This window comes from Saimiri boliviensis, chromosome 2 (genome assembly GCF_048565385.1).
Source record: "Saimiri boliviensis isolate mSaiBol1 chromosome 2, mSaiBol1.pri, whole genome shotgun sequence".
NCBI lineage: Eukaryota > Metazoa > Chordata > Mammalia > Primates > Cebidae > Saimiri > Saimiri boliviensis.
The window spans coordinates 86,182,060-86,194,883 of record NC_133450.1 but is presented as its reverse complement, the minus strand read 5'-3'; the positions used below and the strand labels follow the sequence as shown (position 1 = coordinate 86,194,883).

Sequence of the window (12,824 nt, the reverse complement as noted above, 5' to 3'; positions counted from 1 at the left end):
GACTTCAGTACCCCACTTTCAGCGATGGATAGACCTTCCAGACAGAAAATTAGCAAAGAAACATTGGACTTAATATGCAGTATAGGTTGCAGATGGACCTAATGGGCATTTATAGAACATTTCATCCAGTGGCTGTAGAATATACATTTTTTTCTCCTCAGCACCTGGGTCATTCTCAAGAATAGACCATATGTTTGGTTATAAAACAAGTCTTCCAACATTCAAAAAACTGAAGTAGGCGTGGTGGCGCGTGCCTGTAATCCCAGCTACTCAGGAAGCTGAGGCAGGAGAATTGCCTGAACCCAGGAGGCGGAGGTTGCGGTGAGCCGAGATCGCGCCATTGCACTCCAGCCTGGGTAACAAGAGCGAAACTCCGTCTCAAAAAAAAAAAAAAAAAAAAAAAACTGAAGTAATATCAAGCATCTTCTTTTGACCACACTCAAATAAAACTAGAAATCAATAACAAGAGGAATCTTGGAAACTGTACGATCACATGGAAAGTAAACAATATGCTCCTGAATGACCAGTGGGTGAGTGAAAAAATTAAAAAGGAAATTGAAAAATTTCTTGAAACAAATGATAATGGAAACACAACTTACTGGCTAGGAGCAGTGGCTCATGTCTGTAATTCCAGCACTTTGGGAAGCTGATGTGGAATGATCATTTGAGCCCAGGAGTTTGAGACCAGTCTGAGCTCTATAGTGAGAACTTGTCTTTACAGAAAGTTTAAAAATTAGCCAGGTATGGTGGTGCATGCTTGCAGTCCCAGCTTGTTGGGAGGCTGAGGCAGGATGATTGCTTGAACCCAGGAGGAACAGTTGCAGTGAGCCAAGATTGTGCCAGTGTACTGCAGCCTGGGCAACAGAGGGAGGCACTGTCTCAAAAAACAAACAAAACACAACATAAGATTGGGAGGCAGTATAAGCAGCACTAAGAGGAAACTTTATATAGCTATAAGTGCCTGCATCCAGAAAGAAGGGAAACTTCACATAAATACCCTAACAATACATTTAAAAAAACTAGAAAAGCAAGAGCAAACCACACCCAAAATTAGTAGAAGAAATAATAAACATCAGAACAGAAGTAAGTGAAATAGAAATGAAGAAGACTGTATAAAAGATCAAAGAAACAAAAAGTTGTTTTTTGAAATCATTAACAAAATTGATAAACCTTTAGCCAGACTAAGGAAAAAAAACAGAAGACATAAATAAATAAAATCAGACATGAAAAAGGAGACATTACAAGTGGTACAGATGAAATTCAAAGGATCAGTAGTGGCTACTGTGAGCAACTCTATGCCAGTAAATTGCCAACTGTAGAGGAAATGGATACATACTTTTTTTTCCCCCCCCAAAACTCATTTTCTAGGAAATGGATACATTCTTAGACACATACAACCTACCAAGATTGAACTGTGAAGTTCAAAACCTGAACAGATCAATAACACAGAAGTAATGAAATTGAAGCTTTAATAAAAAGTCTTCCAGGCCGGGCGTGGTGGCTCAAGCCTGTAATCCCAGCACTTTGGGAGGCTGAGGCGGGTGGATCACAAGGTCAAGAGATCAAGACCACCCTGGTCAACATGGTGAAACCCCGTCTCTAATAAAAATACAAAAAAAATTAGCTGGGCATGGTGGCACGTGCCTGTAATCCCAGCTACTCAGGAGGCTGAGGCAGGAGAATTGCTTGAACCCAGGAGGCGGAGGTTGCGGTGAGCCGAGATCGCGCCATTGCACTCCAGCCTGGGTAACAAGAGCAAAACTCCGTCTCAAAAAAAAAAAAAAACTCTTCCAGTAAAGAAAAGCCTGGGACCCAGTGGCTTCACTGTTGAATTCTACCAAGCATTAAGTTATAACTAATGCAAATGATACTCAAACTATTCCGAAAAATAGAGGAGGAGGGAAAACTTCCAAACTCATTCTAGGGGGCCAGTATTACTCTGATACCAAAACCAGACAGAGACACAGCAAAAAAAGAAAACAATTGGCCATTATGTCTGATGAATATTGGTGGAAAAATCCTCAACAAAATACTAGCAAAACTGAATTGAACAATTCATTAAAAAGATTATTCATGGGCCGGGCGCAGTGGCTCAAGCCTGTAATCCCAGCACTTTGGGAGGCTGAGGCGGGTGGATCACAAGGTCAAGAGATCGAGACCATCCTGGTCAACATGGTGAAACCCCGTCTCTACTAAAAATACAAAAAATTAGCTGGGCACGGTGGCACGTGCCTGTAATCCCAGCTAATCAGGAGGCTGAGGCAGGAGAATTGCCTGAACCCAGGAGGCGGAGGTTGCAGTGAGCCGAGATTGTGCCATTGCACTCCAGCCTGGGTAAAAAGAGCGAAACTCCATCTCAAAAAAAAAAAAAAAAAAAGATTATTCCTCATGACTAAGTTGAATTTATCCCAGGGATGCAAGTATGGTTCAACATAGGCAAGTCAGTCAATGTGATACATCATAACAGAATGAAGGACAAAAATCATATGATCTTTTCAGTTGATGTTGAAAAAGTTGATAAAATTCAGCATTTCTTTCTTTTTTTTTTTTTGAGACGGAGTTTTGCTCTTGTTACCCAGGCTGGAGTGCAATGGCGCAATCTCGGCTCACCGCAACCTCCACCTCCTGGGTTCAGGCAATTCTCTTGCCTCAGCCTCCTGTGTAGCTGGGATTACAGGCACGCGCCACCATGCCCAGCTAATTTTTTGTATTTTTAGTAAAGACGGGGTTTCACCATGTTGACCAGGATGGTCTCGATATCTTGACCTTGTGATCCACCCGCCTTGGCCTCCCAAAGTGCTGGGATTACAGGCGTGAGCCACCGTGCCCGGCCTAAAATTCAGCATTTCTTTATGATAAAAATGCTCAAAAAATTGAATGTAGGAGGTACATATGTCAACATAATAAAAGTGATAAACAGCAGACCCATTGTGAATACTTTGAGCAAAAACAAAGCTTTTTTCTAAGATTGGGAACACAAGAAGGATGCCTGCTTTCACCTCTGTTACTCAACATGGTACTGGAAGTCCTAGCTAGGGCAATCAGAGAAGTGAGAGAAATGAAGTCCACCCAAATTGGAAACAAAGAAGTCAAAATGTCCTTGTTTGCAGATGATACAATCTTATATTTGGAAAAACTTAGATTCTGACAAAAAACTATTAGAACTGATGAACAAATACAGTAAAGTTGCAGGATACAAAATAAACATACAAAAATCAGTAGCATTTCCGCTGTTGTTTCCAACAACAAACGGTCTGAAAAAATAAAGCAATCCCATTTACAAGTAGCCACAAGTAAAATTACATACCTAGGAATTAACCAAAGAAGTAAAAGATCTCTACAATGAAAAGTATAAAACACTGATCAAAGAAATTGAAGATGGCACAAAAAATGGAAAGGTATTCTATGTTCATGTATTGGAAGAATCAGTGTTATTAAAATGTTAATATTACAAAAAGCAATGCAGTTGTTAATAAAATATCAACGTCATTCTTCACAGAATGAGAAAAAAGCTATTTGAAATTTTCTGTGGAACCAGAAGAGATTCAGAATAGCCATGCTATCCTGAGCAAAAAGAACAAAATTGGAGGAATCATGTTATCTGACTTCAGATTATATTATAGAGCTATAGTAACCAAACAGCACGGTACTTGCATGAAAACAGACACATAGACCCATGGAACAGAATAGAGATCTCAGAAACAAATTGATAAACCTACATTGCATTTTTTGCAGTGGTGCCAAAAACATACATTGAGGAAAAGACAGTCTCTTCAATAAATGGTGCTGGAAAAACTGGATATAGGTATGCAGAAGAATGAAACTAGACTCCTATTTCTCACCATATGCAAAAATCAAATCAAAATGGATTAAGACTTAAATCTAAGTGCTCAATTTTGAAACTTCCACAAGAAAACATTGGAGAAACTCTCCACTTGCGCATGGACAAAAATTTCTTGAGTAAAACCCCATAAACACAAGCAACCGAAGCAAAAATGAACAAATGGAATCACATCAATTTAAAAGCCTTTGCTCAGCAAAGGATACAATCAGCAAAGTGAAGAGACAACCCACAGAATGGTAGAAAATATTTGCAAGCTACTTACCTGATAAGGGATTAATAACCAGAATATATAAGGAGCTGAAATAACTCTATAGGAAAAAAAATCTAATCTGACTAATAATTGGGCAAGAGATCTGAATAGACATTTCCTAAAAGAAGACTTACGAATGGCAGAGAGGCATATGGAAAGGTGCTCAGCATCATTAATCATCAGAGAAATGCAAATAAAAAATACAATGAGATATCATCTCACCCCAGTAAAAACGGCTTTTATCAAAAAGACAGGCAGTAATGATTGCTGGTGAGAATGTGGAGAAAAGGAAACCCTTATACACTGTTGGTGGGAATGCAAATTAGTACAACTACTGTGGGGAACAGTTTGGAGGTTCCTCAAAAAACAAAAAACAGAACTACCATATGATCTGGCAATCCCACTGCTACATATATACCCAAAGAAATATAGAGATAGCTGCCCTCTTAACGTTTGTTGCAGCACTGTTCGCAATAGCCAAGATTTGGAAGTAGCCTAAGTGTACATTAAGATGAATGGATAAAGAATATGTACATATTTGCAATGGAGTACTGTTTAGTGATAAAACAGAATTAGATTCTGTAATTTGCAACAACACGAGTGGAACTGGAGGTCATTATGTTAAGTGCAATAAGCTAGGCGCAGAAAGACAAACTTCATATATTCTTACTTATTTGTAGGAGCTAAAAATTAAAACAATTGAATTCATGAAGATAGAGAGTAGAAGGATGGTTACCAGAGGGTGCCATGAATATTAGAGCAGTGGTGGGGGAAGTGGGGATAGGTAATGGGCACAAAAACATGTTAGAATGAATAAGACCTAGTATTTGAAAGCACAGCAGGGCAACTATAGTCAGTAATAATTAAATTGTAGTAACTAAAAGTGTGTAATTGTATTTTTTGTAACACAAAGGATAAATGCTTGAGGTAATGGACTCCCCATTTAACATGATGCGATTGCATTCTTGTACCAAAGTATCATATATCTTTTGTACCCCATAAACAAACAAATAAATATATATATTTATATCTACTATGTACTCACAAAATTTAAAAAGAAAAATTAGGCCGGGCGTGGTGGCTCAAGCCTGTAATCCCAGCACTTTGGGAGGCCGAGGCGAGTGGATCACGAGGTCGAGAGATTGGACCATCCTGGTCAACATGGTGAAACCCCATCTCTACTAAAAATACAAAAAACTAGCTGGGCGTGGTGGCGCGTGCCTGTAATCCCAGCTACTCAGGAGGCTGAGGCAGGAGAATTGCCTGAGCCCAGGAGGCGGAGGTTGCGGTGAGCCGAGATCGTGCCATTGCACTCCAGCCTGGGTAACAAGAGCGAAACTCTGTCTCAAAAAAAAAAAAAAAGAAAAAAAAAAAAGAAAAATTAATAGATAATGGGCAAAACATTTGAAAAGACACTTTGTAAAAGATGTTATTATAAGATATTTTGGATTTTGATCTGGAGAAACGTTTTGAATATGTAAGAATTTTCACTGTTAAAAAGATGGATATATTTCACTACATGAATATTAAAAATAAAAGACACCTTAAAGTGAAGACAAGTTACAAACTTTGTATAAATTTTATGTGTTAACAATGTATAAAATTAATAAAAAATTGTTTTTAAGAAGTAGAGAACAACTGATTAGTACAACTAATATAAAGCAACCTGGCCTGGAAATAAAAATATTTTAAAAACATGTGTGTATGTGTATCTCCATATATGTGTTTTGTATATTCGTGTGTATTTATTTGAAGGCATTGGAAAGATAACATGACTGTGAAGAAGTGTGGGGCCAAGATCTCAGAAAAAAGTATATACCTAAAATGGTGATCCTGGTATTTGGCTCTACCTTTTCTCCAGGTGTGTTTTTGAATTTCTGAGGAGGTAGCTGAGAGACTGAGAGGGACAGTAGAACTGTGGAGACTCATAAGGCTGAGGATGAAAATATTGTTTAGGATCTGCCCAGAAGAGCTTTTGGTTGGGAACTTGAAGGACTGCTCCCTTAAGAAACAGGGTATAAATCATCAAATGTTCAACCTGTCCTCACAGGGGTGAAGGTTTCACACCACATCTCAGTCCTTGATTGGATTAAGGTGATCCAGGATTATTTGTGCACCAAGCCTAACTCTGCTTACCAGAAGTGAAAGTAAATCTATTGAGAAAGATGTCAATCACAACTTCACATTAAATCTGTGGTTATCCATATACATAGCCTGACACTCAGTTCAGCATACCCAGTATATGAACAAATGAAACAATGTGATGGCAGAACAAGAGAATCAGTCGACAAAGGAAATACCTGAATAATAAACTTATCCAACACAGAATTTTTTTTCATATTAAAACATTCCAAACAGACTTTTGTATATTCAAGTCATAAAGACTAAGTTTAAAATTTTAGCAGAAAATGGAAAATTAACAAAAAAAACCTAATGGGAAATGTGGAATTGACAAATGTAACAACAGAAATTAGGAATTTGGTGGATTTAGATTTGGATAATATAAGAAAACAGAGAAAACTGCTAAGAAATAAAAGAATGGAAAATACGAAAAGAGCATAAGAGACATAGATGATACATTCAGAAGGTCTAATATATGTATATTATATAATTTATATCCTTTAAGGAGAAAAATGGAGAGTCAAATAAGGACAGGTAATGGCTGATAATTTTTCAAATGTAACAGAGAGCTATGAAACAAGAAATTCATTAACCCCTGTAATTAGGGCAGGATAAATACGTTATAGTGAAAACAATACTATAGTACATTATTTGAGAAGCCAGAGATACAATCTTAAAAGCAGCCAGTGAGAAAAAAATGTAATCAAAAATGTAATCATTGTTAAAGAAGCAACAGTAAACATGGCAGCTCATCTCTCATTGGAAGCAGCTGAAACCAAAAGACAGTAGAATATACCGAAACAAAGAAACTGCCATCCTCTAGGTTGCTGTACTCAGAAAAATAAATAAAATTAACACATTTCAAATTGAATATATACCCATATGACACACTAAAAGTTTTTTTTCCTGGTGAAAAGATTGTAGGCTTAAATGCTAATTTGCAGATGAAGTATTGAATAAAGAACACATTAGATAATTTTAAGTGAACATTTACTGTATACTGCAAAGCACTAATAGTAAAGACTTGTAGGGTGATGTATATTTGTATGTTGTATATGTGGATATAGAGGGAGTTAAAATTGGAGTGAGAAAAATAATTAAAGTATTCTGAGGTTCCTTTCTAGGATTGAGTCAATGTTATTATTTATATTTGATTTTGGTTAAGTCAAGTATTAGTAAAATATATAACTCTCAAGCTAATGGGGGAATGGATAAAACAATAAAAATCCAAAAGAAGGTAAGAAAGGAGATAAAGAAGAATATTGAAGAGGCAGGACAAATAGAAGATAATAAAATTGGAGATTTAAATCCAAAAATATCTGTAATGATGTTAAAGGTAAATGGATTAAATACACTGATTAAAATGTAATCAGGTTGGATTTAACAACAACAAAACTCCACAAACTGTTTTACAAAAACTGTCCCTAAAATATAAGGATGCAGAAAGATGGAAAGTAAAGGAGTACAATATATGAAATTTGCTGACTCTAATGAAAATATATCTATTAATATCAGACAAAGTAGATTTTAAGGCCAAAAAAGCGTTACTGAAATAGGTATATGACATACCTATGACAAAAAGTTTTGTTCTACGTTATGTTATAGCAGCCTTTTATTTGTATGTCCATAATATTATAACTTCAAAGTATGTAAGGCAAAAATTGACAAAACCTAAAGGAATAATAGAAAAATCATATGATGGGAGATTTCATTTCAGTTCTCAATAAATAAGAGAACAGTCATACAAAAAATAAAACTAAAGATATGGGAGATCTAAACTACTTGATTAATAAACTTGGAACACCTTTATGTTAATGTTTCTGCTTGGAACACTTTTTCATATTTTACATTGATTTCTTAATTTAAAACTTTTCTTTAAATAGAATTCTCACATTAAAGCATCCAGTTTTGGTTTTCTATTTTGGTCTGGAGTAGAAAGTCTTTTATATATAAAACTTCAACATTAGCTAAGAAACAGATTCCTTTTTGTGTGGAATAACATCATTGTAAATATTAACTGCATTTCACAAATACGTGGATTTGATATACTCCTCAGTGTTTGAGTCATTTACAAACTCTAAACTGAGTCCTGGAGACCATCTAAATGAAAATCCTGAGTAGAATAGTATTCAAGGTAGGCTTAGGGGACAATTCCCCCAAATGTTAACACTATTTCAGTAGTGTAATCTATAATATATAGTACAAATATACTATTTATATTACTATATTTTAATAATTATGTAAATATATAAATATATTTATATCAAATATATATGCAATATATATTTATGTACAATTATATATGCAATTGTTTATAAATATCAGTTCCCCCAAATGTTACACTATTTCAGTAATCTATAATATATAGTACAAATACACTATATATTATATAGTTATATAATATATATAACATATATATAAATGTAACATTTTTTGGTAAGTCAGTACATAATATATCTTATATAAATACAAGATACCTATAATACAAATTGTTTTAAAAATAAGTTTTATTGTGTATATTTCAGGTGTATTACATGATATGGGTTACATACAGATAGTCAAAGTGGTTATTATCGTGAAGCAAATGCACATTTCCATCATTTCACATAGTTACCCTTTTTTGTGTGTATAGTATATAATACTAGTTTTTCATTTTGTGTTTGTTGACATGGAATTTTTAAGGGAGAAGGAAATGTCAAGGAAGAAGAAATTGTGGCTTAAAATTCAATTTGGGGCTGGGTGCAGTGGCTCATGCCTGTAATCTCAGCACTTTGGGAGGCCAAAGTGGGTGGATCATGAGGTCAGGAGTTCAAGACTAGCTTGGCCAATATGGTGAAACCCTGTCTATACTAAAAATGCAAAAATTAGCTGGGTGTGGTGGCACCCCTCCGTAGTCCTAGCTGCTCCGGAGGCTGAGGCAGGAGAATCGCTTGAACCTGGGAGGCAGAGGTTGCAGTGAGTTGAGATTGAGCCACTGCACTCCAGCCTGGGCAACAGAGTGACACTTCATCTAAAAAAAAAATAATAATAATAATAATTTGAGTTTTATATTACTGTGCCATCAGAATTACTTAAGATGATCTTTTTAGGTGTTAACAAATGTTTTGAGTGCTTGGATTCAATAGCAATGGTAATTCTTTGAAGAAATACTCACTGAGGCCAGACACTGTGGCTCATGCCATGCCTGTATTCCCAATATTTCAGGAAACTGAGGAGAATTACTTGAGACCAGAAGCTCACAACCAGCTTGGGCAGCATATTAAGACCCCCGTCTCTACAAAAAGTAATTAGCCAGGCATGATGACACATGCTTATATTACCAGCTACTTTGGGAAGCTTAGGCGGGAGGAGTGCTTAAGCCCAGGAGTTTAAGGCTGCATTGAGCTGTGATCATGCCACCACACTCCAGCCTGTAATAGAGCAAGACTGTCTCAAAAATAAATGCTTACTGTCTATTCTTTGCTGCCAAGTCTGTGTTAGTTGATAGCATTACAGTGATGATCAAACAGATAATTCCTTCTTTCCAAAACCTACATTCTAGTGAGTAAAGTGAGATGTAGACAGAAATTAAATAATCACATGAATAAATGTAAGGTTGCAATATGTAAGAGACATTGGTACATGGTTCTGTGGAGTGGTATAATGGATGAAGTGGCCTTCTCTAAGTCTAAAAGAAGACATTAACAAGTTCAGAAGAGGTAGTATCAGCATGTGCAAAGACCATGGCAGGAGAAAGACTGTGGAAAGAAAGCTTATGTAGCTGTACCGCAGAGAGCTAGAGTTGGGTAATGTAGTAGGGTCTTTTTGTGAAGTAATACGGAATGAGAAGAAGCTGGGTAGGTAAGTAGAGGCTGTGCAGTGCTGATATTTAGGAGTACATATAAAGAATATTGGGCTTAATCTTTAGAGCAATAGGATGTCACTGAAATACTTTAGTGAGGTGGATAACATACTTAGATTTAGATTTTGAAAAGATTGCAGTATGGAGAATAGATCTAAGGCCATTCGTGGATATTGGTTGATTAAATTGATCTTATGGCAGTACTCTAGGTAAGAAGTAATGGTAGTTTGGGCTAGAGTAGTGGAGCCAGAGATAATGGATAGATAACTTAGGTATTTAGGAGATAAATTTGACAGAACTGGATGGTAGATGAGTATTAGATGTGAGGTAGAGAAGATATCAAAGTATTATAAGCTATTATAAAACTTGCTTTAGATTTAAATGAATACATTTTAAAATACATATTTTGAAAATATTTAAAAGTGAAGGAGTTCCTTGAATAGACAGTAAGTCATCTGTGTGGAGAAGATTATGAGACAAAATGATTTTATGAAGTTTTAATAGCAGCAGAAATACCTATGGTGTTATATAAAGCAGAATATGAAATTGTTTATAGTATTTATTCATAATTAGATAAAATGATAGTAGTAAAGCATGCTAATTGTCAGAAATGACTCTTTTTGACATATAGATACCTCAAGAAGAACATGCTGCTAATGGTCCAGAGCTCCTGAGGAAAAAACGTACAACTTCAGCTGAAAGAAATACTTGTCAGCTTTACATTCAGACTGATCATTTGTTCTTTAAATATTATGGAACACGAGAAGCTGTAATTGCCCAGGTATTTATGATTATGCACTATTTTAGTAGTACTCATATTGTTTTATAATACCTATGCTTTCCTTTAAAAATGTAAATTAGTGAGTGTATTTTCTTTTTGGGAAAAAGAGTATGTATTTTCAGTTGTGATAAAATGTGTAAGACAAGTACACTGATAACTGAAAGACCAGTTGGGATATTTTAATGTCAAAAGAGAGGGTAAAACAGTGATTTCCTGAAGGAGATGATGACACTGAAGCCAGCTTTGGACAGAGAGCTGAATTTTCATTATTGGTCTTAAAGGAGGGAAAGTTGGAGGAATCCTTCCAACTAGAAGTATTTAATTTTACTCTATTTTTATTGTATGTTGCAGTTTCTAAGTTTCATTATTTTTTTTTTTTTTTTTTTTTTTTTTTTTTTTTTTTTTTTTTTGAGAAGGAGTTTCGCTCTTGTTACCCAGGCTGGAGTGCAATGGCGCGATCTCGGCTCACCGCAACCTCCGCCTCCTGGGTTCAGGCAATTCTCCTGCCTCAGCCTCCTGAGTAGCTGGGATTACAGGCATGTGCCACCATGCCCAGCTAATTTTTTGTATTTTTAGTAGAGACGGGGTTTCACCATGTTGACCAGGTTGGTCTCGATCTCTCGACCTTGTGATCCACCCGCCTCGGCCTCCCAAAGTGCTGGGATTACAGGCTTGAGCCACCGCGCCCGGCCCCTAAGTTTCATTATTATTATTTGCACTTGTGTCTTCTTAACCCTCATTAAAGTATAAATATTTTGAGAGTACCCTTCAAAATGTTCTTCGTATTGAAGGTACCCAATAAGAATTTGATGAATGAATTTTTGACTCAGGGGATTTGAAGTGGAGAAGATGGAGTTACCACTAATATGAATGATTCATTTTGGTGGCGGGGATGAACTTATTTTTAAACATATATAAAAGCCAGGTGATCCTTCCCTTAGAATTTGGAAAATGTGGAACTAGAGCTTGAGGGCAGGGTAGCCTTGAGAAATTGAATGTGGAAAGAATGAACTCAAAAGAGAAGAAATTGGAGCTATCTGTATGTAGTGAATAGGATGAGGAAGAGAAGCTAGTGAGGAAAAACGTAATAGTTAAAGAGGTAGGAGATTATATATAGAATGAACCAAGGAACAAGTAAATTTCAAGACAAAATAGCCTGAATTTATAATGAGCCCCATAAGCAGAGTTAGGAATTTCATTAGCAGTGTTTGGCAGCCTGGGCTACCTTTGAAATGAATATTGTTAGTTAATGCTTTTACTTGACCATCTTGTTTTATGTTTTTACAGTTTCCTTAAATAGTTTTGAGAGTATACATACATGTTTTCACATAAATGGTAGCAGAAGTGCTTTTTGTAAATGACGTTGAGAAGGTTGTCTGCAGAGTGGTTTACAAGCTAGAGAGTTTAGCTGGGAGTCAGCTTGGTAAACAGATGCTTTTGGGTTTATCATAGTTTATCTCCTTGTAGAATTTAGCACAATCTGAATGCATATTTATTATATTTGTTTTATCTTCCTCCTTTCCTTCCCTACTAAAATAAGCCTCTGTAAATTTATAGGGACCTTTTGTGTTTTGTTCACCACTATATCCCCAGCACCTAAAACAGTGTCTAGAATATAGAAAATGATCAACAAAGCTTACAGAATGTGTACTAGTGCAACAATAGAAAGATTAAAGTCAGGGAATGACTGAGTGTCCTGAACTGTCAGGGAAGTTCTTATAGAAAATGTTTGAGCTGAGTCTGAAGGATACATAGAGAAAGATACTCTAGGCATAGGAAATATGTGAAAATGAATGGATGTGTGACATTGTAGGACTGGATTGAAAAAACAAAATTTTTATGTGACTGAAACAAGAGTTTATGTTTGGGCTGGGTGAGGTAGCTCATTCCTGTAATGCCAGCACTGTGGGAGGCCAAGGTCAGTGGATCACTTGAGGTCAGGAGTTCAAGATCAGCTTGGTCAGCATAGTGAAACCCTGTCTCTACT

The 12,824-nt window shown here is 36.1% G+C and overlaps 1 protein-coding gene across 1 annotated transcript in view; it reads left to right on the top strand.

The window, feature by feature from the left end:
* ADAM10 (ADAM metallopeptidase domain 10) overlaps positions 1-12,824 on the top strand; it is a 157,530-nt gene that overhangs the window by 100,824 nt on the left and 43,882 nt on the right. The window contains exon 6 of the mRNA XM_003928979.3: positions 10,688-10,837. Within this exon, the coding sequence (XP_003929028.1) occupies positions 10,688-10,837 (150 nt within the window). The remainder of the gene's footprint in view (positions 1-10,687; positions 10,838-12,824) is intronic.